Source organism: Pristiophorus japonicus, chromosome 18, assembly GCF_044704955.1.
Source record: "Pristiophorus japonicus isolate sPriJap1 chromosome 18, sPriJap1.hap1, whole genome shotgun sequence".
NCBI classification, from domain to species: domain Eukaryota; kingdom Metazoa; phylum Chordata; class Chondrichthyes; family Pristiophoridae; genus Pristiophorus; species Pristiophorus japonicus.
Window position 1 is genome coordinate 95,466,916 of NC_091994.1, and position 27,167 is coordinate 95,494,082.

The 27,167-nt window shown below is 44.1% G+C and overlaps 1 protein-coding gene across 6 annotated transcripts in view; it reads left to right on the plus strand.

Annotated features, from left to right (window-relative positions):
* kcnab2a (potassium voltage-gated channel subfamily A regulatory beta subunit 2a) overlaps positions 1–27,167 on the plus strand; it is a 315,007-nt gene that overhangs the window by 157,369 nt on the left and 130,471 nt on the right. The window contains exon 2 of one of the 6 annotated variants that reach the window (XM_070860415.1): positions 3,046–3,284. The exons of the other annotated variants lie outside the window; for them this stretch is intronic. Within the exon in view, the coding sequence (XP_070716516.1) occupies positions 3,067–3,284 (218 nt within the window). The 5' untranslated portion in view covers positions 3,046–3,066. The remainder of the gene's footprint in view (positions 1–3,045; positions 3,285–27,167) is intronic. 6 annotated transcript variants of the gene reach the window in all.

A 27,167-nucleotide genomic window follows, 5' to 3' on the forward strand; every position in this document is an offset into this window, starting at 1 on the left:
GTGAGGTTTTTAATGGATTTTTTTTTTATTGATTAGGGAGCCATAAACAGTACATGTTACATTCGGATTAAAATACATCGTAAAACTCAACTGGGTAGGGCAATGGGTTGCTGAGTCACACAGGCCAGGAAAATTCCAGGTTTGATCCCCCAGTCTGCTGATTTAATTTCTTTCAGCCTGGGTGATAGTGGAAACAATTGACCTCAGGAGCCCAAGGTTAGAAAGGGAGAAAATCAACTACAACTGCTGCTTTTGCTTACTATTCAGTAATACCCACTGAAAATGGAAAATCTCTTGAGGACAGGATTGGGCTTGGCTATGCTGCCTCCCAAATTAAAAAAGCTTGCCAAAACTCACAGTCTAAGCTCATACATGACGAATGGCCGCTTGAGCAAAATACTAAAGGGCACCATGAAACTAACCCAGATATCTTGGGGGATGGGGGAGGGGGTGGGGGGGCGGGGGGAGAGGCGCATAGAAAAATGGCAGAAAAAGAAGAAAGTGCCTAGGCTGGAAAGGGGTTTTGTTATATCTTTTTCAGATGGAATGCTCCACGACAAAATTCTAAATGTTTGAACCATTATAAGTGGTGATGCCTTAGAGAATTAGTTGATTTATATTTTTATCTAAGAATATTATTTTAGGGTTATGATTTTTTTTAAGCCAATTATAAGTGCTGAGAATTTTAATTGATAAAATACCATATTTTGTTAACAGCAATGTGCAAATAAATAAAGTCCCCCTGTTTTATACTTTAGAATCAGAAGCTACTTTTACATTGGATTCAGTGGTGTGTGTGCGTGTGCAACAATCGCAAATCCAGCAAATTTACTTGAGGTATGCATCGGTTCCATATGATTTTTGTATTGGGAGCCAGCAGCACGAATATGCCACTAAACTCAATATAAAAGCAACTTTGGAGAAATGAGTGTTTCTGAAACTCTACAGCTGCTGTCATCCGTGTCTATTTGATATAAATTAACCATACACAACTGCAGAAAGTTATGTTTTAAAATCCAGTTTCTTTGTTTTTAAAAAAAAATCTCTTTTTTTTTGTTACTTTAGGCATGGTTGGCAGAATTTTTAATTCAATTTATAAAATAATATAATTGAAAACAATGCTTTAGATATAAACTATAATCTCTGATTCTGGTTAATTATGTTTATGGGGAAAACGATAATGTAAGCTACATTTAAAAAATAATTTTAACATGTTTTGGAATATTTAAGTAATTTTGAGTGTATAAAGGATGACTTTAAATGTAAATAACTGTTCTCTGTGTTTCCCCAAGTTTAATTGATTTCCTAAAATTATTTTTCCCTACTTGGAGAAATTCACCTTTGGGTTGTCTTGCCACTGATTCATCGAAATCTACATTTTGCTCATCAAAAAAAGCTAAGCTTGTTTAAATGTCCATCTAGCCTGTGAACAAGCTAGTCCATAGTCAGCAGGGACTGACCTTTTTTATTCTGAATCCCAACTGAAAGGCATCATTTGTAGTGCATACTGAGTTATACAGAACAGGCAGGTCTCCGATTCAGTCCCTGGTCTGTGATCAGTTAGCTGCTATCAGCCAGGGTGCAGGTGGGGACACTACAATTTGTCTCACTGAGTTTCCATGTTCCCGAGTTTGGAATGGGAAAACTAGTCACGGTTCTCGTCCCTGATTACTAACTAATGACCTCTGCTAGAAAATGCTTGTATTTAGTTGAGGACAGTATAGAATTCAGATTTCATTCTTCTCTCACCTTTCCAATCGAATACGCTGCTGATGCTCATTGTCCAGGTTACAACATAGGTGAGTTATCAGAGAGCTGAGGGTATCTATGGAATGGTGCCCAAACAAGAATCTGTGCCTTCTGGAGAGGAGGGAAGAAAAGTCTATGAAAATTATGGTGCCATATCTTAAATTGCAGGCAGTGCACACAATTATGATTATTTCTTCAACTAAAGAGAAAAATATGGTGCCCGAACCATAAACAACATTTTTTTTTGTCAAGAAAGATTTTGCACTTTGGTGTTAAATAGAGTGCATTTGACAGGTATAGCTATGAAGCGCCTGTGCCATTTTAGCACGGAGCAATCAAAAGTGGATTCTTGTACGAAATTCTCCACATTGATGCTCCCCACTTTCGGCCATGTTGTCAGAGTGAGTTTCCTAGTGGAAGCTGGCTGAATATTTTCCCAACTGAGTAAAAATTGGAAGGTATTCTAAGATTGCTTTTATTCACCTCCCTGTGGCCAGGTAGAAATTCCGCTATCTTTCTATTATTTTGCTGTGGAATGTTACGTACTTCGAGGTGGGAAAATTAGGGAAATTGCATGAGAATCTCTAATTATTTTAAATTTTTCAGATGATTAATATTTATATTTTACTTCGGTGCCTCACCCACTGCTGTGGAAATTCCAACTGCCTACCAAAGCTCAGATTCTCTGAAGAGCTGCAAGTTTTGCTATTAACTTATTTGCTAACATGCTGTCGATCCTACTTTGGTCCCAGCAAATACCAAATGCTGTTATTCCAGCTGTGAACTGTGGGTTATCATTTGATATCATAATAGCCATATGTAGTGCTTTAGTTACAAATAAACAGCATATTACTGCTTTAGGTTCTGCAGATAGGAATAAGCAGTGATGCTTTTCCCAGTAGCTGCTTTTATTTAATTTTTAAAGGTAAAGATCCTATAATTTTATAACATGAGGGACGTAAATATGCTTCTTAAATACATGAAAGTTATGTTGTGCAACTTAATGAATTTAACTCGTTGTTTTTTCTCTGCTACTTTGAGAGAAGCTTTGATGACAATGTGAGATCCAATTACAGATTGCTTGTTTGTTGGCATACAGGATATTGTAGCTCGTGAACATGCAAGTGGTACTATTTTTAGACAGTACGACCTAAAATGTTTTGACCGGTTAGTTAATGTCCTTTACCACCTCATAACATGTTCACCACTCCTAGATCTAACGTTAATGAGAGTAGGGCTCTAGCAAGTGTAAATCGGGTCTTCTCATGCAAAAATGTGCAACCTGAAAATCTGCAGATTCCCAAGATAGTTGAGAAAATGTTGTCCATGTCATACACCGAAAACTTGAAGGAGCGAATAACTAGATACCATTCAGATCAGGGTCTGAATCAGGTGCGGCACACTGATACGATCGAGATGCAGAAACTCCGAGAAGTCAGAGCCTTGGTCCAGATGAAGAAGATGGAGGAGTTTCTCATAATGCACTGTCTGTCACTGGAGAATTGCACAGCCTATCAGACAGGCATGAAGTATAGGTAAGAGGAATTTTCTTTTATTCACTGTGATTTGTTTTTGTTGACAATTGAAACATATCTGATGTTTCCTGTAAGACATTCTGCATGCTAAAATGTTAGTTTGTACACAAACTAAAAATTTGGAAAGTTACATGGGACAGTCGTGGAAATGAGCATTGTAAATAGATTCAAGAGGCAAGCATGTGATGCTGGTAGAGAAAGAAGTGATTGAGGGATATTATGAGAAGATGGATGGGTTGACATTTATCAAAAAGAGATGGATTTGTTAGGTCTAATGCCATTTCCTGTTCCTAAAAATGTTTGTGTTCGTTATGTAAAAATTGGGGTACCTAACCACTGTTTTAAATCGATTCCCTACATTTACTGGGAAATCTGTTCACTGAAAAGAAAAATGACTTGTATTTATATAGCACCTTTCGTAACCTCAGGAAGTCCCAAAGCGTCTTACAGCTAATTAAGTAACTTTTGAAGTGTAGTCCCTGTTGTAATGCGGGAAACGCAGCAGCCAATTTGCGCACAGCAAGCTCCCACAGACAGCAATGTAAAAATGAGCAGATAATCTGTTTGTGATGTTGGTTGAAAGATGAATATTGATCAGGACACTAGGGATAACTCCCCTGCTCTTCTTCCAAATAGTGTCATGGGATCTTTTACATCCAACTTAGAGAGCAGACGGGACCTCGGTTTAACGTCTCATCCAAAAGATGGCACCTCCGTCAGTGCAGCACTCCCTCAGTACTGCACTGGAGTGCCAGCCTCGATTTTTGTGTTCAAGTCTCTGGAGTGGGACTTGAATCCACTGCCTTCTGACAGTGCTACCGACTGAGCCACAGCTGAATCAATGGGCACTGTAGAAAGCAGGCTACCTTTTAGGTGCTGTACTGTATAGACCTGATATTAGTAAGACTCGAGTCAACATATCCTTTACTGAACATAGGAACAGGATTAAAAACAAAATAATGCTGGAAATACTCACAGATCAGACAGCATCTGTGGAGAAAACAAAGTTACGTTTCAGGTCGATGACCTTTCATCAAAACAGGAGGATGCCATTCAGCCGCTCGAGCCTGTTTCACCATTCAATGAGATCATGGCTGATCTGTATCTTAACTCCATCTATCTGCCTAGGTCCTGTAACGCTTAATACCCTTGCCTAACAAAAATCTATTAATCTCAGTTTTGACATTTTCAATTGACCCCCAGCTTCAACAGCTTTTTGGGAGAGCGTATGCTTTCTGACATCACCCCGGAATGGCCTAGCTCTAATTTTAAGGTTATGCTCCCTTATTGTGATATCTCTCTCCAGAGGAAATGGTTTCTCTTTTAGCTACCCTATCAAATCCTTTAATCATCTTAAACGCCTTAAGAGGAGATCACTTCTTAATCTTCTATATTCAAGAGAATACAAGCCTAGTCAATGCAACCTGTCCTTATAATTTAACAATTTTAGCCCTGGTATCATTTTGCTACAACTTCTGCTGAAACTGCTACAGACACATTTGTGCAACAGGCTAGATTTCTTCACAACAGCTGCCAAAAGATTTCGTCTACGAGCAAACTGGAGACAACTTTTGTGTGTCCCAATTTCAGTGTTTTAAAACTTCCCTGAGTCATGGATATAATTTCACCGGAGTGAATTACTACTTTGCAGTAAATAGAAAAATAGTGTTTTTGGAAGCAGGAAGATAAACGCTGATGCCACACAAGGAGATAAGCAGAGATGGTGTCAATCAGGAACAAATCAGTACAAATTGTGCTCTGGAAATTAGAAGTCTCGGGGAACATTGAATTACTATTCTTGCGTGGCAATAAGAAGCCCCATTATATATTTCAAACTTAGCTGAATTTTGGAGTGCTCTCGACTAATCAACAGCAAATTCAACCTGTCCTGGTTTGAAAAGCGAATAGTCCTGATTGACGCTGAGGAATCATTATATGGATGTTTATTGATGGGTTATTACACGGGTGTTAATTGATGGATCATGGGACGTGTTTGTAGAATACAACTAGTCAGGTTTGAATAATATAGATTTGATGTGTCGAATCATTTTTCAGCATTCTGCACAGAGAGCTATTCTGCTGCACAGAATGGAGATCACTGTTTACCAATCATAGAAAATGAGACAATATTCTACATCAGTGAAATACTTAGTGGGATTTCCACTACTGTTCTTATCAAATGCCATTAAACAATTAATTTTTTGCCTTTGGTAAGAAATCTCCAATTCCAGTGATATGGATAATGTACAAAGTCCCAAGAGAGGGCAAAGCCTATTGCTGGCTTCAACAGAGTATTGTTTTTTAAGTGTCATTTAGAGATTAGACTCTTCGAACCGTGCCAGCAAGAATCTGCAAGTTCCTCTTGTAGGAAAAGAAGTTCGGCATTTTGCTAGAACAAAAGAAAACACACAAAACCATAACCTCCGTTCCTGGTTCATCCTTGATTAAAGCCAAGGTAGACTTGGAAGCCTTAACTGAAGTTTTTTTAGGCATTAAATGCTTCCATCTGTATACAATTCCCCCAAGGGACTCACATTAAGCATATTACCCTTCATTATTAGTCCAGAAGTCCACACTGATTCTAAAGGAACCAATTTACTCATGCCAGGATCAAGTCGCTAAAATGCATATATTATTCGTTCCACAGGGACTGTAATAGGACAGACTGAGCAGGTTTTCCCAACATAAGATTACAGTTGATGCTTGATCATGTGAAGAAATATTGGATGAGTTGTAACCTGTTATTGATGTTTGCCTTCATTGTTATAAGCTAAATGATCCTGGACCTGGCCTGGAGGCGGCGTAGGTTAAACAGCTTTCCACTCTTTATGTAGTTTAGTTCCACTCCAGCGGCGAGCTTGTTGACTGTAAGGTGGAGCATGGCAGTGAGGAAGATGGAGAAGAGGGCTGGAGCGACGACGCAGCCCTGTTTGACCCCGGTCCGGACGTCGATTGGGTCTGTAATGGAACCGCTGATAAGGATCACTGCCTGCATATCGTCGTGGAGCAGGCGAAGGATGTTGACAAACTTTTGGGGGCATTCAAAACGGAGGAGGACGCTCCATAAGCCCTCACGGTTGACAGTGTCAAAAGCCTTTGTAAGATCGAAAAAGGCCATGTATCAGGGCTGGCGCTGCTCCCTGCATTTTTCCTGCAGCTGTCGCGTTGCAAAGATCATGTCCGTTGTGCCCCGTAGGGGATGAAATCCACACTGTGATTCCGGGAGGAGCTCCTCGGCCACAGGGAGAAGACGGTTGAGGAGAACTCTGGCGACAGCCTTCCCAGTGGCTGATAGGGAGATTCCCCTCTAGTTGCCGCAGTTGGACGTCCCCCTTTTTAAAGATGATCAAGATTACTGCATCTCTGAGATCTCCTGGCATGCTCTCCTCCCTCCAAATGAGAGAGATGAGGTCATGTATCTCTGCACATTCTGAGACTGAACTCCAGGGTATAATCAATGTATTCACCGAGGCATATGAAAGCACGGGCCTTACGCTTAACATCCATAAGACAAAGGTCCTCCACCAGTCTGTCCTCACCGCACAGCACTGACCCCCAGTCATCAAGATTCACGGCGCGGCTCTCGACAACGTGGACCACTTCCCATAACTCGGGAGCCTTTTATCAACAAAGGCAGACATTGATGCAGAGATTCAACATCACCTCCAGTGTGCCAGTGCAGCCTTTGGCCGCCTGAGGAAAAGAGAGTGTTCGAAGACCAGGCCCTCAAATCTACCACCAAGCTCATGGTTTACAGGGCTGCAGTAAAAACCATCCTCCTGCATGGATCAGAGGCATGGACCATGTACAAAAAACATCAAGTCGCTGGAGATGTATCACCAACGATGTCTCCGCAAGATCCTGCAAATCATCTGGGAGGACAGGCGCACCAACATCAGTGTCCTCGCCCAGGCTAACATCCCCAGCATTGAAGCACTGACCACACTCGATCAGCTTCGCTGGGCAGGCCACATAGTTAGCATGTCAGACATGAGGCTCCCTAAACAATTGCTCTATGCGGAGCTCCTTCGCGGCAAACGAGCCAAAGGTGGGCAGCGGAAACGTTACAAGGACACCCTTAAAGCTTCCCTGGTAAAGTGCGACATCACCACTGACACCTGGGAGTCCCTGGTCGAAGACCGCCCTAGGTGGAGAAAGTGCATCCGGGAGGGCGTTGAGCTTTTTGAATCTCAATGCCACGAGCATGAAGAGGTCAGCCGCAAGCAGCGGAAGGAGCGTGCGGCAACTCAGTCCCACCCCCCACCCTTCCCCCGACGAATGTCTGTCCCACCTGTGACAGGGTCTGTGGCTCTCGCATTGGACTGTTCAGCCACCAAAGAACTCAATTTAGGAGTGGAAGCAAGTCATCCTCAATTCCGAGGGACAGTCTATGATGATGATAAGCTAAAACTTTTATCTCTGGCTTTATGCTTAAGTTGCCACCTCTCGCCGAAAGATTGGTGCTCTTATAAGATACAGAAAGTAAAACTTGATTGCTTTTGGTTTAAAACTGTCCTAAATAAACTACTTTGATGGCTCAGAGTTTATTCAAAGAGTCGCTGAGCCATTCAGACCAGGAAGGTCCCAAGTTCAATTCCTAGCCTTTGTTGAGTTAGCTGAGATGAAGATGAGAGAATTTAGCCTCTGCACATCTGGGTTGGAGAGTATAAAATTGGTTATGGTTCCCACCCCAAATCCCTATACAATGACTATTGCTGGAAGTGAATGTTTAAATGCCAGGTAGGATTGAGCTCATGGGTGATTCCCCATGGTTGAATAGTTTAGCAGCAGTTACTGTTTTGGCTCACACATGAACCCCAGCCACTTGGGAATCATCAAACCCCAATGAAGAGTCAACACTTTTGAGGGGGTTAGGAGGAGGGGGTTGGCCTAAAGGGACAGATATCCCAGTTGAACTAGGTATGATATACAGTATTCCTTTATTCAAAGTCATAAAGTTTGGAGATCTACCACACATCAGCTTTAGATGCCATTTTTTTCATTTACTGCCTTTGATTTTAGGCTTTCAAACCTGTTTTTTCCCTAATCTTCGTATAACACTCTTGTGATCTTTTCTCATAATTGTTGGAAATTGAAAATAAACAGCCCCTTTTTACATACATTTTTTGGACATTAAGTTCCAAATCACAAATGGGTCTTTGGTTTGTAAATCATTGTCCATTACTACTTCTATAATAGGCTATAAATATACAGTGAAATCCTTTATGGCCCTGATAGCAGTAATTGTGTATTTGTTTGTCAGCAACATTTGTATTTATTTATTTCTGACTGACAGAAAATCTTTAACCGAGTTGCTGAAATCCATTTTCCAGTCATTTTCAATTAAGTGAACATTTGCAGATTTTTTTTTAAAAGGAAGACTTTGCACATTTGCAGAACAATTGTGGCTAAGTGAATTCTTAGTGGAGTAACAAAATTGGTACTATATGTGCTCGTCTGGTTATAAAGAACTTAAAAAACATTTCCACCCCAACTTTTGTGGATTCTGCTATATATTAGATTCAGAAGGATTCGGTTTTTAAAAAATCATCCCTTTAAGAATGGATCATACTGTCGCTTCTTGTGCTACTAATGTTACATGACTTAAGAAGTCATACCTTTGTATTATCTGATCACTTGTTCCTGGGATGTTGTAATTTAAGGTAATGCATGCAGATTGTTACAACAGCCGATGGTCCGATTACTGCATTGTGTTGATAAGAAAGGAATTGAGTTTCTTTCTGTTATCAGCAACTTTGTCATGGTAGCCAGTGGCAGGTACTAATGTAACCTTGTTTAACACATTGCCTCAATCGCACAAAGGGCTCAGTGTTTGAGTGACTCTCTACCTGTCTGAGTTAGCACTAGGGTATAACCTGAATTGGTTGAATGTAACAGAATTATTTTTTTGTGAAACATGTTAGTACTGTAACCAATTATTTAACTTTCTCTCACAAGATGATAGTTTTAAAAGTTAAAAAAATACAGCTTCCCTGATGTTCAGTGAGGCCTATTTTGGCAACTCTACTGCTGTTCCAGCTGAGGTCAGCTAACTCGACACTTGCAGGAAAGTGAACTTGCATGGTTAAGCTGCTGACTGGATAAACTCACTGAGCTTTTGGAGAGACCTATTTTGCCTAACTAATTGAATCCAAAGTTAAGCCTCAGGCATTTGCAGTGCCTGTCAATATCCATCACTGACATTTTATTATTAATTTAAAAATGTAAATGATCAGTCGGTACAAATTGACAACCATTTCCTATTGTCTCCACTTCCTTGTTTATTGACTGATTCCGAAACCCTGAGCCCTGTGCAAATTTGACTGAAATTCAAGCACCACCAGTGAATCTTTTGTAGTTACTAAGGCTTGTATTTCACCAACATTGTTATTTTTGTCTTGAAACTTAGAAAGGGGTTTTGCAGGCTGTTGGAAAGTGGATGTTTTATGAAATAGGAAATGATTTCAGCAAGACTTCTTGACTCAATGTTGCTCTCAGGTTTACAAAAGAAAACACTGACTGAGTCATGATACGAGTTTATTGTCCTTTGCAAGCCACTCAATCTGGGTAGGTGTTTTGTTTATGCAATATGTTTTTGCATCATTTTTTTTCATCTTTTGTTTTTTTTCATGCCATTTTCAGATAGACTTGCTATTACTGATGTGGATCCAGACTGCAGTGACACATGGAGACATTTTGTAAAGTATTGATATTTTTATGGTTGTACCCTGTAACATGTTTGACACTTGTGTGTCAGTGATTTTTTTAAAACACCTTGGCCTGGATTTTCCTGAGAGCACGCCATCATACCGCCGTTGAAATACACCGCATGATCAGGATTTCCTGAATACCGAACTTGAGATCTGTCAAGGTATGCTTTGACACATCATCCGAATCGCCGAGCAACTCAAAATTGCTGATGCAGAGTTAGGCTATTTGTCCAGCAATTATGGATGAAACTCTTAGGGGTTGAAATTTGGTACTGCTGTTTTTTGAGGCGGTGTCACTGCCTGAGTGCTAAATTTACTGCCAGGCGTTAGATGCAGGCTCAAACTGCCAAATTCAGTTTTTACGCCCAAAGATATGAGAGCAGTGCTAAAAAGTGGCGTTGCACACTCATCCTCGGACAGGAGCTCAGGATGCCTACTGAATTTTGCAACGGGAGGCTGCCACCATGCTAGCTGAGAAAAGGGAAGAAAGAAAAAACCTCACTTCTCCGACTGACACACAAACTTCCCCACTGTTACAACCAATGAAAAGAAGATGAAATAAATAAAGAAAAAAACTTACCTTGCTCTCTAGGCGAATACGCCCGAGCACCGCAATGTTCCCTCCACTTTTCCCAGGCAGTATGAACACCTTGCCGTACAAACCAAATATCACAGGAGCGGTGCCAAGGGGATGTTGCACGCCGGATGATGTCACCACATGGGTGGCATTAGACGGCGCAGTGTTACCTCTTGGCGCCTCTACAAAAGAGCCTACCAAATTTCTCCCAAGCCGTGTACACCGCTTAACAGAGATGGTAGGTCTTTGCTGCCCATTAGCTGCCTAGCATTAGTGCTAACAGGTGGCATTATAAAGGGAATTTCGACCCTTGGTGTAGGAGCCTGATTTCCTGTTAACTTTCAGTGCAAATTTCTACCTGACATTGACTTTTAGCTGGGCAAGGTGACTGCTAACAAAAATGATGTGTTTACTTGCTGGATATGGGTTAACGAACACAAGGCTTTTTTATAGAAAGAATACATTTGTCTTCACTGAATATTAGAAAGTGAATACCTCACAGATATTATTCATACATGCATCCACACACAAACATACATACCATATCATGTTTATATATTGTCCTCTGTTACAATTAGTTTTGTTAGCTTTATTTTCCTGTTATGTAAATGACACGTTATGCATGAGTTGTAACCACCTCTAAACTCGGTGTGTTGGATGAATGCCAGGGTGTGGGTTCGTTGTTGAATAGCGACTAGTTCTTGAGTGACAGACAGGTGCACGAACAGAGATAGAGATAGAGAGAGGGAAGCGGAGAGAGAAGGAATGGAGAAGTAGAAACCAAAGGAGGAAGAAATGGCTCGAGCTACCCTTCAGACTATCAGCAAATGTTCAACGTTATCTATACTTTATAAAGACTGCAATACTACTGATATAAAATTACAGGGAGCTAGAATGGGACTACACTGGCAAGGAAAAACTATTGCACACAATGTAGACTCAAACCCCGGTATAACCTAACCATCAGAATTGACACATACACTGTATTTAAGTACTCAGCCATATCTTTAAACCCTGTATGCTACTATATATTTTAATAGTAGTGTCAAATTATCAGTTGTTACATTCAATGAACTATATTTATGCCTCTAACCAGGAAGTTGTATACATAGGGACTAATAAATTGAGAGTTTGGATGAAAAATAACAACATGCTGATATATGAAATAAGTCTCAGTACCAGTTTAAACTAAAAGGTTTCGGGAAGTATTTGAGATGGTTCAAAGGTTTTAAAATATAATTTCAATGTAAAAGACTGAAAGAAATTTGTGTGGGCGTGGCTTAGTTTAGACAGCTTTTGTGGGCGTCTCTTCTGTGCGCATAAACTGTCCGCTGTGCTCCTGGCCTTCCTGATAGAAACATAGAAAATAGGTGCAGGAGTAGGCCATTTGGCCCTTCGAGCCTGCACCACCATTCAATAAGATCATGGCTGATCATTCACCTCAGTATCCCTTTCCTGCTTTCTCTCCATACCCCCTGATCCCTTTAGCCATAAGGGCCATATCTAACTCCCTCTTGAATATATACTATAAACTGGCATCAACAACTCTCTGCAGCAGGGAAATGCCACAGGTTAACAACTCTGAGTGAAGAAGTTTCTCCTCATCTCAGTCCTAGATGGCCTGCCCCTTATACTAAGACTGTGTCCCCTGGTTCTGGACTTCCCTAACATCGGGAACATTCTTCCCGCATCTCACCTGTCCCATCCCGTCAGAATCTTATACGTTTCTATGAGATCCCCTCTCATTCTTCTAAACTCCAGTGAATATAAGCCCAGTTCATCCAGTCTCTCCTCATATGTCAGTCCAGCCATCACTGGAATCAGTCTGGTGAACCTTCGCTGCACTCCCTTAATAACAAAAATGTCCTTCCTTAGATTAGGAGACCAAAACTGAACATAATATTCCAGGTGAGGCCTCACCAAGGCCCTGTACAATTGCAGTAAGATCTCCCTGCTCCTATACTCAAATCCCCCAGCTATGAAGGCCAACATGCCATTTGCCGCCTTCACCGCCTGCTGTACCTGTATGCCAACTTTCAATGACTGATGAACCATGACACCCAGGTCTTGTTGCACCTCCCCTTTTCTTAATCTGCCGCCATTCAGATAATATTCTGCCTTCGTGTTTTTGCCACTAAAGTGGAAAACCTCACATTTATCCACATTATACTACATCTGCCATGCATTTGCCCACTCACCTAACCTGTCCAAGTCACCCTGCAGCCTCTTAGCATCCTCCTCACAGCTCACACCGCCACCCAATTTTGTGTCATATGCAAACTTGGAGATATTACACTCAATTCCTTCATCCAAATCATTGATGTATATTGTAAAGAGCTGGGGTCCCAGCACTGAGCCCTGCGGCACTCCACTAGTCACTGCCTCCCATTCCGAAAAGTTCCCATTTATCCCGACTCTCTGCTTCCTGTCTGCCAACCAATTCTCTATCCACGCCAGTACACTACCGCCAATAGCATGTGCTTTGATTTTGCACACCAATCTCTTGTGTGGGACCTTGTCAAAAGCTTTTTGAAAGTCCAAATACACCACATCCACTGGTTCTCCCTTGTCCACTCTACTAGTTACATCCTCAAAAAATTCCAGAAGATTTGTCAAGCATGATTTCCCTTTCATAAATCCATGCTGACTTGGACCGATCCTGTCACTGCTTTCCAAATGCGCTGCTGTTACATCTTTAATAATTGATTCCAACATTTTCCTCACTACCGATGTCAGGCTAACCGGTCTATAATTTCCTGTTTTATATATCCCTCCTTTTTTTAAAAAAGTGGGATAGGAACTGATTCAGAGTCTATAGAATGTTGGAAAATGACCATCAATGCATCCACTATTTCTAGGGCCACTTCCTTGAGTACTCTGGGATGCAGACTATCAGGCCCCGGGGATTTACTGGCCTTCAATCCCATCAATTTCCCCAACACAATTTCCCACCTAATAAGGATATCCTTCAGTTCTTCCTTCTCACGAGACCCTCGGTCCCCTAGTACATCCGGAAGGTTATTTGTGTCTTCCATCGTGAAGACAGAACCAAAGTATTTGTTCAATTTGTCTGCCATTTCCGACTACGTTTGTCTTCACTAATCTTTTTCTCTTCACATATCTGTAGAAGCTTTTGCAGTCAGTTTTTATGTTCCCGGCAAGCTTCCTCTCGTACTCTATTTTCCTCCTCCTAATTAAACCCTTTGTCCTCTGCTGAATTCTAAATTTTTCCCAGTCCTCAGGTTTGTTGCTTTTTCTGGCCAATTTATATGCCTCTTCCTTGGATCTAACACTATCCTAATTTCCCTTGTTAGCCACGGTTGAGCCACCTTCCTTGTTTTATTTTTACTCCAGACAGGGATGTACAATTGTTGGAAGTTCATCCATGTGATCTACAAATGTTTGCCATTGCCTATCCACCATCAACCCTTTAAGTATCATTTGCCAGTCTATTCTAGCCAATTCACGCCTCATGCCGTCGAAGTTAGCTTTCCTTAAGTTCAGGACCCTAGTTTCTGAATTAACTGTCACACTCCATCTTAATAAAGAATTCTATCATATTATGGTCACTCTTCCCCAAGGGGCCTCGCACAACAAGATTGCTAATTAGTCCCTTCTCATTACACATCACCCAGTCTAGGATGGCCAGCTCTCTAGTTGGCTCCTCGACATATTGGTCTTCCTAATACACTCCAGGAAATCCTCCTCCACCGCATTGCTACCAGTTTGGTTTGCCCAATCTATATGTAGATTAAAGTCGCCCATGATAACTGCTGTACCTTTATTGCACACACCCCTTATTTCTTCTTTGATGCTGTCCCCAACCTCACTACTACTGTTTGGTGGTCTGTACACAACTCCCACCAGCGTTTTCTGCCCTTTGGTATTCCGTAGCTCCACCCATACCGATTCCACATCATCCAAACCAATGTCCTTCCTTATTATTGCATTAATTTCCTCTTAAACCAGCAACGCCACCCCGCCTCCTTTTCCTTTCTGTCTATCCTTCCTAAATGTTGAATACCCCTGGATGTTGAGTTCCCAGCCTTGGTCACCCTGGAACCATGTCTCTGTGATGCCAATTACATCGTATCCATTAACTGCTATCTACGCAGTTAATTCGTCCACCTTATTCCGAATACTCCTCGCATTGAGGCACAGAGCCTTCAGGCTTGTCTTTTTAACACACTTTGCCCCTTTAGAATTTTGGTATAATGTGGCCCTTTTTGCTTTTTGCCTTGGGTTTCTCTGCCCTCCACTTTTACTATTCTCCTTTCTATCTTTTGCCTCTGCCTCTCTGCATAGGTTCCCATCCCCCTGCCATATTATTTTAACTCCTCCCCAACAGCACTAGCAAATACTCTGCCTAGGACATTGGTTCCGGTCCTGCCCAGGTGCAGACTGTCTGGTTTGTACTTGTCCCACCTCCCCCTGAACCTGTTCCATTGTTCCAGGAATTTGAATCCCTCTCTTCTGCACCACTCCTCAAGCCACGTATTCATCTGAGCTATCCTGCGATTCCTACTCTGGCTAGCATGTGGCACTGGTAGCAATCCTGAGATTACTACTTTTGAGGTCGTACTTTTTAATTTAGCGCCTAGCTCCCTAAATTTGTCTCGTAGGACCTCATCCCGTTTTTTACCTATATCGTTGGTACATATATGCACCACCACAACTGGCTGTTCACCCTCCCTTTTCAGAATGTCCTGCACCCGCTTCGAGACATCCTTGACCCTTGCACCAGGGAGTCAACATACCATCCTGGACTCTCGGTTGCGGCCGCAGAAACGCTATCTATTCCCCTTACAATTGAATCCCCTATCACTATAGCTCTCCCACTCTTTTTTCCTGCCCTCCTGTGCAGCAGAGCCAGCCACGGCGCCATGAACTTGGCTGCTGCTGCCTTCCCCTGATGAGTCATCCCCCTCAACAGTACCCAAAGCGGTGTATCTGTTTTGCAAGGGGGATGACCGCAGGGGATCTCTGTACTACCTTCCTTGCATTGCTCTTCCTGTTGGTCACCCGTTCCCTATCTGGCTGTGTATCCTTTACCTGCGGTGTGATCAACTCGCTAAACGTGCTATTCACGTCATTCTCAGCATCGTGGATGCTCCAGAGTGAACCCACCCGCAGCTCCAGTGCCGCAATGCGGTCTGTCAGGATTTGCAGGCGGATGCACTTCCCGCACACATAGTCGTCAGGGACACCGGAAGCGTCCCTGACTTCCCACATAGTACAGGAGGAGCATAACACGTTTCTGAGTTCTCCTGCCATGACTGAACCCTTGGATTAACTTAATTGGCCAACAACAATGCTAAAAGGTTACTTACTGATAAAGAAAGAAAAAGAAAAACTACTTACTAATCACCAGCCAATCACTTACCCCCTTGGCTGTGACATCACTTCGATTTCTTTCTACTTTTTTGCCTTCTCCCTGTAGCTGCACCTCAGTGATGCGTTGGGCCTTTTTATAGGCCTCTCTGACGCACCTCTCGAGCCTTTCCACACACCACGAACTCCCGAGCCTCAGCGACGCGTTGGGCCTTTTTATAGGCCTCTCCAACGCACTTCCCGAGCCTCTTCATGCACCTCGAACTCCCGCGTCATACGCTTCGCAGGTTGGCGGCGTACTCCGGAACTACGCCGCCGGCCGCAATTTTGGCCCACTGAAAAATTTAACCGGTGGTATTCATGTCTTTGCAGTAAGTACTGTGATACTGTTTCTGTTGTTACAAAGTCATTTGATTGTCTATCTGTCTGGACTTTCACTTTCTCAACAAAAAAAGTAAAGCGCCATCACCAAAGGTATATTTTATTTCCTTTGGAGAGTATTTTTCATCTGAGTTTGCACCCCAGCCTCTCTTTTTTCCTCCTCTACTTGTCACGCACCATTTGTGTTGGAGGGGTTGGATGGTTAACCTTCTCCAAGACCTCTACCAATGCCACTCTGAACTAGCTATAGGGAAATGCGTGATCACTGTTGGCTTTCCCACCCTCCCTATATGGGGTCTTCTGATCTCTCCCTAAATTTACCACTGTGACGTGCCAAGATTAGGAACAACAACAACAACTTGTATTTATATAATGTAGTTAAATGTCCCTCATAGACAGTCCCTCAAAATCGAGAAACATAAGAACATAAGAAATAGGAACAGGAGTAGGCCATACGGCCCCTCGAGCCTGTTCTGCCATTCAATAAGATTATGGCTGATCTGATCATGGACTCAGCTCCACTTCCCCACCTGCTTCCCATGACCCCTTATCCCCTTATCGTTTAAGAAACTGTCTATTTCTGTCTTAAATTTATTCAATTTCCCAGATTCCACAGCTCTCTGAGGCAGCGAATTCCACAGATTTACAACCCTCTGAGAAAAGAAATTTCTCCTCATCTCTGTTTTAAATGGGCGGCCCCTTATTCTAAGATCATGTCCTCTACTTCTAGTCTCCCCCATCAGTGAAAACATCCTCTCTGCATCTACCTTGTCAAGTCCCCTCAATCTTATACGTTTCGATAAGAGATCACCCCTCATTCTTCTGAATTCTCATGAGTAGAGGAAGACTTGCTTCCACTCTAAAAGTGAGTTCTTAGGTGACTGAACAGTCCAATATGGGAATTACAGTCTCTTTGTCACAGGTGGGACAGACAGTTGTTGATGAAAAGGGTGGGTAGGGAGTCTGGTTTGCCGCACGCTTGCTTTCTGCATGCTCTCGGCGACGAGACTCGGTCTCAGCGTCCTCCCACATGCTCTTCCTCCACTTAAGGAGGTCTTTGACCAGGGACTCCCGGGTGTCGGTGGGGATGTTGCATTTTATCAAAGAGGCTTTGAGGGTGTCCTTGAAACATTTCCTCTGCCCGCCCGGGGCTCGCTTGCCCTGTAGCAGTTCCGAGTAGAGCGCTTGCTTTGGGAGAATTGTGTCAGGCATGCGAACAATGTGGCCTGCCCAACGGAGCTGGTCGAGTGTGGTCAGTGCTTCGATACTGGGGATGTTGGCCTGATTGAGAACACTGACGTTGGTGCGTCTGTCCTCCCAGGGGATTTACAGGATCTTGCGGAGACATCGTTGGTGGTATTTCTCCAACGATTTCGGTGTCTACTGTATATGGTCCATATCTCTGAGCCATACAGGAGGGCAGGTATCACGACAGCCCTGTAGAGCTTGGTGCCAGATTTGAGGGCCTGATCTTCGAAAACTCTCTCCTTTAGGCGGCCGAAGGCTGCGCTGGTGCACTGGAGGCGGTGTTGAACCTTGTCGTCTATGTCTGCCCTTCCTCCCAAGGTATGGAAAGCGGTCTGTGTTTTCCAGGGCCACACCATGGATCCTGATGACTGGGGGTAGAGGAAGAGCAGAGCAGTACTATGTGGCGGGTCAGATTGGTGGAGGACCTTTGTCCTTTGTCTTACGGGTGTTTAGTGTAAGGCCCGTGCTTTCGTACGTCTCAGTGAAGATGTTGACTATGACTTGGAATTCAGTCTCTGAATGTGCGCAGACACAAGCTTTGTCTGCATACTGTAGCTCGACGACAGAGGTTGGGACGATCTTGGATCTGGCCTGGAGATGATGGAAGGTTGAACAGGTTCCCACTGGTTCTGCAGTTTAGTTTCACTCCAGCGGGGAGCTTGTTGAGTGTGAGGTGGAGCACTGCAGCGAGGAAGATTGAGAAGAGGGTTGGCGTGATGACGCAGCCCTGTTTGACCCCGGTCCAGACGTGGATTGGGTCTGTGGTGGATCCGTTGGTCAGAATCACGGCTTGCATGTCGTCGTGGAGCAGGCGGAGGTTGGCGACAAACTTTGGGGGCAGCCTGAAACGGAGGAGGACGCTCCATAGTCCCTCATGGTTAACTGTGTCGAAGGCCATGTGCAAGGGTTGGTGTTCCCTGCATTTCTCTTGCAGTTGTCGCGCCATAAAGGTCATATCAACTCGGGATCAGTTCCTATGGACTGGAGGGTAGCTAATGTAACACCACTTTTTTAAAAAAAAAAGAGGGAGAGAGAAAACGGGTAATTATAGACCGGTTAGCCTGACATCAGTAGTGGGGAAAATGTTGGAATCAATTATTAAGGATGAAATAGCGCATTTGGAAAGCAGTGACAGGATCGGTCCAAGTCAGCATGGATTTATGAAAGGGAAATCATGCTTGACAAATCTTCTAGAATTTTTTGATGATGTAACTAGTAGAATGGACAAGGGAGAACCAGTGGATGTGGTGTATTTGGACTTTCAAAAGGCCTTTGACAAAGTCCCACATAAGAGATTGGTGTGCAAAATCAAAGCACATGGTATTGGGAGTAGTGTACTGCCGTGAATAGAGAATTGGTTGGCAGACAGGAAGTAGAGAGTCGGGATAAATGGGTCCTTTTCGGAATGGGAGGCAGTGACTAGTGGAGTGCCGTAGGGCTCAGTGCTGGGGACCTCAGCTCTTTATAATATACATTAACGATTTAGATGAAGGGATTGCATGTAACATCTCCAAGTTTGCAAATGACACTAAATAGGGTGGCGGTGTGAGCTGTGAGGAGGATGCTAAGAGGCTGCAGGGTGACTTGGACAGGTTAGGTGAGTGGGCAAATGCATGGCAGATGCAGTATAATGTGGATAAATGTGAGGTTATCCACTTTGGAGGTAATAACATGAAGGCAGAATATTATCTGAATGGCGGCAGATTAGGAAAAGGGGAGGTGCAACGAGACCTGAGTGTCATGGTTCATCAGTCATTGAAAGTTGACATGCAGGTACAGCAGGCGGTGAAGAAGGCAAATGGCATGTTGGCCTTCATAGCTAGGGGTTTTGAGTATAGGAGCAGGGAGGTCTTACTGCAAATTTACAGGGCCTTGGTGAGGCCTCACCTGGAATATTGTGTTCAGTTTTGGTCTCCTAATCTGAGGAAGGACGTTCTTGCTATTGAGGGAGTGCAGCGAAGGTTCACCAGACTGATTCCAGGGATGACTGGACTGACGTATGAGGAGACACTGGATGAACTGGGCCTTCATACACTGGAGTTTAGAAGGATGAGAGGGGATCTCATCGAAATGTATAAGATTCTGACGGGACGGGACATGTTAGGTGCGGGAAGAATGTTCCCGATGTTGGGGAAGTCCAGAACCAGGGGACTCAATCTTAGGATAAGGGGTAGGCCATTTAGGACTGAGATGAGGAGAAACTTCTTCACTCAGAGTTGTTAACCTGTGGAATTCCCTGCCGCAGAGAGTTGTTGATGCCAGTTCATTGGATGTATTCAAGAGGGAGTTAGATATGGCCCTTACGTCTAAAGTGATCGAGGGGTATGGAGAGAAAGCAGGAAAGGGGTATTGAGGTGAATGATCAGCCATGATCTTATTGAATGGTGGTGCAGGCTCGAAGGGCCGAATGGCCTACTCCTGTACCTATTTTCTATGTTTCTATATCCGTTGTGCCCCGTAGTGGACGGAATCCACACTGTGACTCTGGGAGGAGCTCCTCAACCAAAGGGAGAAGACGGTTGAGGAGGATTCTTGCGATGACCTTCCCACTGGCTGATAACGGGGAGATTCCTCTGTAGTTGTCGCATTTGGACTTGTTCCCTTTTTAAAAGATGGTCACGATTACTGCATCTATGTGATCTCCTGGCAGGCTCTCCTCCTTCCAGATGAAAGAGATGAGGTCATGCATTCGTGCCAATAGTGCCTCCCTGCCATACTTCAGTGCCTCAGCGGGGATTCCATTCGCTCCCGTTGCTTTGTTGTTCTTGAGCTGATGGGATGGCCTTTGATGGCGGATGGGATAGCAGCTCCCTAGGGAACTCTCCCCGAACAATCCTTCCCTCTGGCCATCTAAAATGTCCCAAGGCGCTTCACAGGAGTGTTATAAGACAAAATAATTACATTTGACACCAAGCTACATAAGAAGAAATTTCGGCAGATGACCAAAAGCTTGGACAAAGAGGTAGGTTTTAAGGAGCGTCTTAAAGAAAGATGTGGATTTATATAGCGCCGTTCACAACTACCGGATGTCTCAAAGCACTTTACAGCCAATTAAGTATTTTTGGTGTGTCGTCACTGTTGTAATGTCGGGAAGTGGAGAGGTTTAGGGTGGGAATCCAGAGCTTAGGGCCCAGGCAGCTGAAGGCACGGCCACCAATGGTTGAGCAGTTATAATCAGGGATGCTCAAGAGGGCAGAATTTGAGGAGCGCAGACATCTCGGGGGATTGTGAGGCTGAAGGAGATTACAGAGATAGGGAGGGACGAGGCCAAGGAGGGATTTGTAAATAAGGATGATTATTTTGAAATCGAGGCATTGCTTAACCGAGAGCACAGGGGTGCTGGGTGAGCGGGACTTGGTGCGAGTTAGGACACGGGCTGCCGAGTTTTGGATGACCTCAAGTTTACATAGGGTAGAATATGGCAGGCCAGCCAGGAGTGCGTTGGAGTAGTCAAGTATAGAGTTTTAAAAAAAGGCATGAATAAGAGTTTCAGCAGGAGATGAGCTGAGACAGGGGCGGAGACGGAGGTGGAAAAGGTTTTAATTATGCCACGGATATATGGCCGGAAGCTCATTTCAGGATCAAATATGACACCTAGGTTGCGAACAGTCTGGTTCAGCCTCAGACAGTTGCTTGGGAGAGGGATGGAGTCGGTGGCTAGGGAATGCAGTTTGTGGCTGGGACCAAAGACAATGGCTTTGGTCTTCCCAATATTTAATTGGAGAAAATTTCTGCTCATCCAGTACTGCATGTCGGACAAGCAGTTTGACAATTTGGAGACCATGCAGGTGTCGAGAGAAGTGGTGGTGAGGTAGAGCTGGGTTTCGTCAGCATACATATGGAAACTGACACTGTGTTCTTGGATAATGTCGCTAAGGGGCAGCATATAGATGAGCAATAGGAGGGGACCACCAGAGGTAACGATGCGGGAGTGGGAAGAGAAGCCGCTGCAAGTGACTTTCTGGCTACGATTAGATAAATAAGAATGCAACAGGGCAAGTGCAGTCCCATCCAGCTGGATAATGGTGCAGAGGCGTTGGAGGAGGATGATGGAGTGACCAATTGTGTCAAAGGCTGCAGACAGGTCAAGAAGGACGAGGAGGGATATAGTTCACCGTTGTCACAGTCACAAAGGATGTTATTTGTGACTTTGATGAGAGTCGTTTCGGTACTATGGTAGGGGCAGAAACCAGATTGAAGGGATTCAAACATGGAGTTCCTGGAAAGGTGGGCATGGATTTGGAAGGCGACAACACGTTCAAGATTTTTGGAAAGGAAAGGGAGGTTGGAGATAGAAACATAGAACATAGAAAATAGGTGAGGAGTAGGCCATTCGGTCCTTCGAGCCTGCACCACCATTCAATATGATCATGGCTGATCATGCAACTTCAGTACCCCATTCCTGCTTTCTCTCCATACCCCTTGATCCCTTTAGCCGTAAGGGCCACATCTAACTCCCTTTTGAATATATCTAACGAACTGGCCTCAACAACTTTCTGTGGGAGAGAATTCCACAGGTTCACAATTCTCTGAGTGAAGAAGTTTCTCCTCATACTAAATGGCTTACCCCTTATCCTTAGACTGTGACCCCTGGTTCTAGACTTCCCCAACATCAGGAACATTCTTCCTGCATCTAACCTGTCCAATACTGTCAGAATTTTATGTTTCTATGAGATCCCCTCTCATTCTTCTAAATTCCAGTGAATATAAGCCTAGTCGACCCAGTCTTTCTTCATATGTTAGTCCTGCCATCCCGGGAATCAGTCTGTTGGACCTTTGCTGCACTCCCTCAATAGCAAGAATGTCCTTCCTCAGATTAGGAGACCAAAACTGTACACAATATTCAAGGTGTGACCTTACCAAGGAGTAAGACCTCCCTGCTCCAATACTCAAAACCTCTCACTATGAAGGCCAACATGCCATTTGCCTTCTTCACTGCCTGCTGTACCTGCATGGCAACTTTCAATGACTGATGTACCATGACACTCAGGTCTTGTTGCACCTCCCCTTTTTCTAATCTGTCACCATTCAGATAATATTCCGCCCCTCTGTTTTTGCCACCAAAGTGGATGACCTCACATTTATCTACATTATACTGCATCTGCCATGCATTTGCCCACTCACCTAACCTGTCCAAGTCACCCTGCAGCCTCTTGGCATCATCCTTCTCACAGCTCACACTGCCACCCAGCTTAGTGTCATCTGCAAACTTGGAGATATTACATTCAATTCCTTCGTCCAAATCATTAATGTATATTGTAAATAGCTGGGGTCCCAGCACTGAACCCTTGCGGTACCCCACTAGTCACTGCCTGCCATTCTGAAAAGGGCCCGTTTGTTGCTACTTTTTGCTTCCTTTCTGCCAACCCGTTCTCTATCCAGGTCAATACATTACCCCCAATACGATGTGCTTTAATTTTGCACATTAATCTCTTGTGTGGGACCTTATCAAAAGCTTTTTGAAAGTCCAAATACACCACATCCCCTGGTTCTCCCTTGTCCACTCTACTAGTTACATCCTCAAAAAAACTCGAAGATTTGTCAAGCATGATTTCCCTATCATAAATCCATACTGACTTGGACTGAACCTGTCACTGCTTTCCAAATGCGCTGCTGTTACATCTTTAATAATTGATTCCAACATTTTCCTCACTACCGATGTCAGGCTAACCGGTCTATAATTTCCTGTTTTATATATCCCTCCTTTTTTTTAAAAAGTGGGATAGGAACTGATTCAGAGTCTATAGAATGTTGGAAAATGACCATCAATGCATCCACTATTTCTAGGGCCACTTCCTTAAGTACTCTGAAATGCAGACTATCAGGTCCTGGGGATTTACCGGCCTTCAATCCCATCAATTTCCCGAACACAATTTCCTGACTAGTAAGGATTTCCTTCAGTTCCTCCTTCTCGCTAGATCCTCGATCCCCTAGTATTTCCGGGTGGTTATTTGTGTCTTCCTTAGTGAAGACAGAACCAAAGTATTTGTTCAATTGGTCTGCCATTTCTTTGTTCCCCATTATAAATTCACCTGATTCTGACTGCAAGGGGCCTACATTTGGCTTCACTAATCTTTTTCTCTTCACATATCTATTGAAGCTTTTGCAGTCAGTTTTTATGTTCCTGCAAGCTTACTCCCATACTCTATTTTCCTCCTCCTAATTAAACCCTTTGTCCTCCTCTGCTGAATTCTAAATTTCTCCCAGTCCTCAGGTTTGCTGCTTTTTCTGGCCAATTTATATGCCTCTTGGATTTAACACGATTCCTAATTTCCCTTGTTAGCCATGGTTGAGCTACCTTCCCAGTTTTATTTTTACGCCAGACAGGATGTACAATTGTTGAAGTTCATCCATGTGATCTTTAAATGTCTGCCATTGCCTATCCACCATCAACCCTTTAAGTATTATTTGCCAGTCTATCCTAGTCAATTCACGTCTTATACCATCGAAATTACCTTTCTTTAAGTTCAGGACTCTAGTCTCTGAATTAACTGTGTCACTCTCCATCAACAAGATTGCCAATTAATCCTCTCATTACACAAGACTCAGTCTAGGATGGCCTGCTCTCTAGTTGGTTCCTCAACATATTGGTCTAGAAAACCATCCCTTATACACTCCAGGAAATCCTCCTCCACTGTATTGCTACCAGTTTGTTTAGCCCAATCTATACGTAGATTAAAGTCAACCATGAGAACTGCTGTACCTTTATTGCACGCATCCCTAATTTCCTGTTTGATGGTATCCCCAACCTCACTACCATTGTTTGGTGGTCTGTACACAACTCCCACTAGTGTTTTCTGCCCTTTGGTGTTCCGCAGCTCTACCCATACAGATTCGACATCATCCAAGCTAATGTCCTTCTTTACTATTGCGTTAATCTCCTCTTTAACCAGCAACGCTACCCCACCTCCTTTTCCTTTCTGTCTATCCTTCCTGAATATTGAATACCCCTGGATGTTGAGTTCCCAACCTTGGTCACCCTGGAGCCATATCTCCGTAATCCCAATTACATCATATCCGTTAACAGCTATCTGCGCAGTTAATTCATCCATCTTATTATGAATGCTCCTTGCATTGAGATACAGAGCCTTCAGGCTTGTTTTTTTTAACACTCTTTGCCCTTTTAGAATTATGTTGTAATGTGGCCCTTTTTGATTTTTGCCTTTTTATCTCTCTGCCCTCCACCTTTCCTTATCACCTTTCTACCTTTTGCTTCTGCCCCCATTTTACTTCCATCTGTCTCCCTGCATAGATTCCCATCCCCTGCCATATTAGTTTAAACCCTCCCCAACAGCACTAGCAAACACTCCCCCCAGGACATTGCTTCCGGTCCTGCCCAGGTGCAGACCGTCCGGTTTGTACTGGTCCCACCTCCCCCAGAACCGATTCCAATGTCCCAGGAATTTGAATCCCTACCTCTTGCACCATTCCTCAAGCCCTGTATTCATCTGAACTATCCTGCTATTTCTACTCTGACTAGCATGTGGCAATGGTAGCGATCCTGAGATTACTACCTTTGAAGTCCTACTTTTTAATTTAACTCCTAGCTTCCTAAATTCAGCTTGTCGGACCTCATCCTGTTTTTTTACCTATATGTACCACGACAACTGGTTGTTCACCCTCCCCCTCCAAAATGCTCCGCAGTCGCTCTGAGACATCCTTGACCCTTGCACCAGGGAGGCAATATACCATCCTGGAGTCTCGATTGCGGCCGCAGAAATGCCTATCTATTCCCCTTACAATAGAATCCAGTACCACTGTAGCTCTCCCACTCTTTTTCCTGCCCTCCTGTGCAGCAGAGCCACCCATGGTGCCATGAACTTGGCTGTGCTGCCTTCCCCTGATGAGTCATCTCCCCCAACAGTATCCAAAACGATATATGTGTTTTCGAGGGAGATGACCGCAGGGGACCCCGGCACTACCTTCCTTCCACTGCTCTGCCTGATGGTCACCCATTCCCTATCTGCCTCAGTAATCTTTACCTGCGGTATGACCAACTCACTAAACGTGCTATTCATGACATCCTCCGCATCGCGGATGCTCCAGAGTGAGTCCATACGCAGCTCCAGTGCCGCAATGCGGTCTGTCAGGAGCTGCAGCTGGACACAGGTCCTGCATACAACGTAGTCAGGGACACTTAGCACAGGAGCATGACACGGGCCTGGGCTCTCCTGCCATGACTTAACCCTTAAATTAACTTAATTTGGCAACAATGCCAAAGGTGACCTACTGATAATGAAATTTAAAAAAAAAGATTAAATACTTACCATTCCACCACCCAATCACTTACCCGCTTGGCTGTGGCGTCACACTTCGATTTCTTTTTACTTCTTTGTTTTACCTTCGGCCTTTGCACCAGCTGGCCTCCTCGGCTGCCGCCGCCCTTTGTAGTCCAAAGCCCACTCCTCTCACGATGCTGGCCTCCTCGACTGCCACCGCTCCCACTCGCTGCCGCCGCCCTTTGTAATCCCGAGCCCGCCCCTCTCGCGATGCTGGCTTCCTCGACTGTGGCGGTACAAGCACAGCACAGTGGGGTCAAGGGTTGATTGAGCACCTCGAGAGTCGTCGTGGAAGCGCACACAGAGGAAAGAGCGGCAAACCAGACTCCCCACCCACCCTTTCCTTCAACGACTGTCTGTCCCACCTGTGACAGAGACTGTAATTCCTGTATTGGAATGTTCAGTCACCTATGAACTCACTTTGAGTGGAAGCAAGTCTTTCTGATTTCAAGGGACTGCCTATGATGATGATTTTGAGGAAGGGGTGATGACGACATATTTGAAGGAGAGAACCGTTAACAATGTCAGCTAACATGGGAATCAGAAAAGGAAATTAAGTGGTAAGCAGTTTAGTGGGAAATAATTTCAAACAAGCAGGAAGTGGGTCTCCTGGACAAGATTTGGTGGAGAGATCAAGAGGGAAGATCAGAGACTGGAGAATGATGCGAGTTTAGGGCTAGAGTAGTGGGGAACCTCAGAGGCAGTTTGGCCCGGTGGGCTAAGGGAAGTGGTGGAGGCAGCTGATCGGATGGTTTCAGTCTTTGAGACAAAGAAGTCCATGAGCTCCTTACATTTGTTGTTGGAGATGAGTGTGGTGGAGACAGGGGGGCGGGGTTTAAGAAGACGGTTAGCAGTGGAAAATAGTAGCCGGGGATTATCTTTGCATTCCAGAATGATCCTGGGATAGTGAGCAGATTTGGTAGACAAGAGTAGAACCCGATAATGCTTTATGTGGTCTTGCCAGATCTGGCGGTGAATGGCTAAACCAATTGTCCCCACACCCTTTCAAGTCTGCGCCCCTTGGACTTGAGGGAGCAAAGATGAGGACTGTACCTGGGGCAACGGCCAGGGTGAGAGAAAGTAATGGTTTTAATAGGGACTAAGGCATCAAAGGTAGTAGTGAGGGTGTGGTTGAACAGATAGGTGGCTGCAGAAATGTCATGGAGAATGTAGGGCCAAAGGCGGGACAGTTTGGAGTTGCTAACTGCACTTGTTAGAGAGTTTGGAGCAAGTTTTTTCCAGGGGCGGATGCAGAAGGAAGTAGGGTTGATGGGGACGGGGGATATGGGTGGAGAGCGATACAAAGAAATGGTCAGAGATGGCCTCATCTGCAATTGACATGGTAGGAATAGCGAGG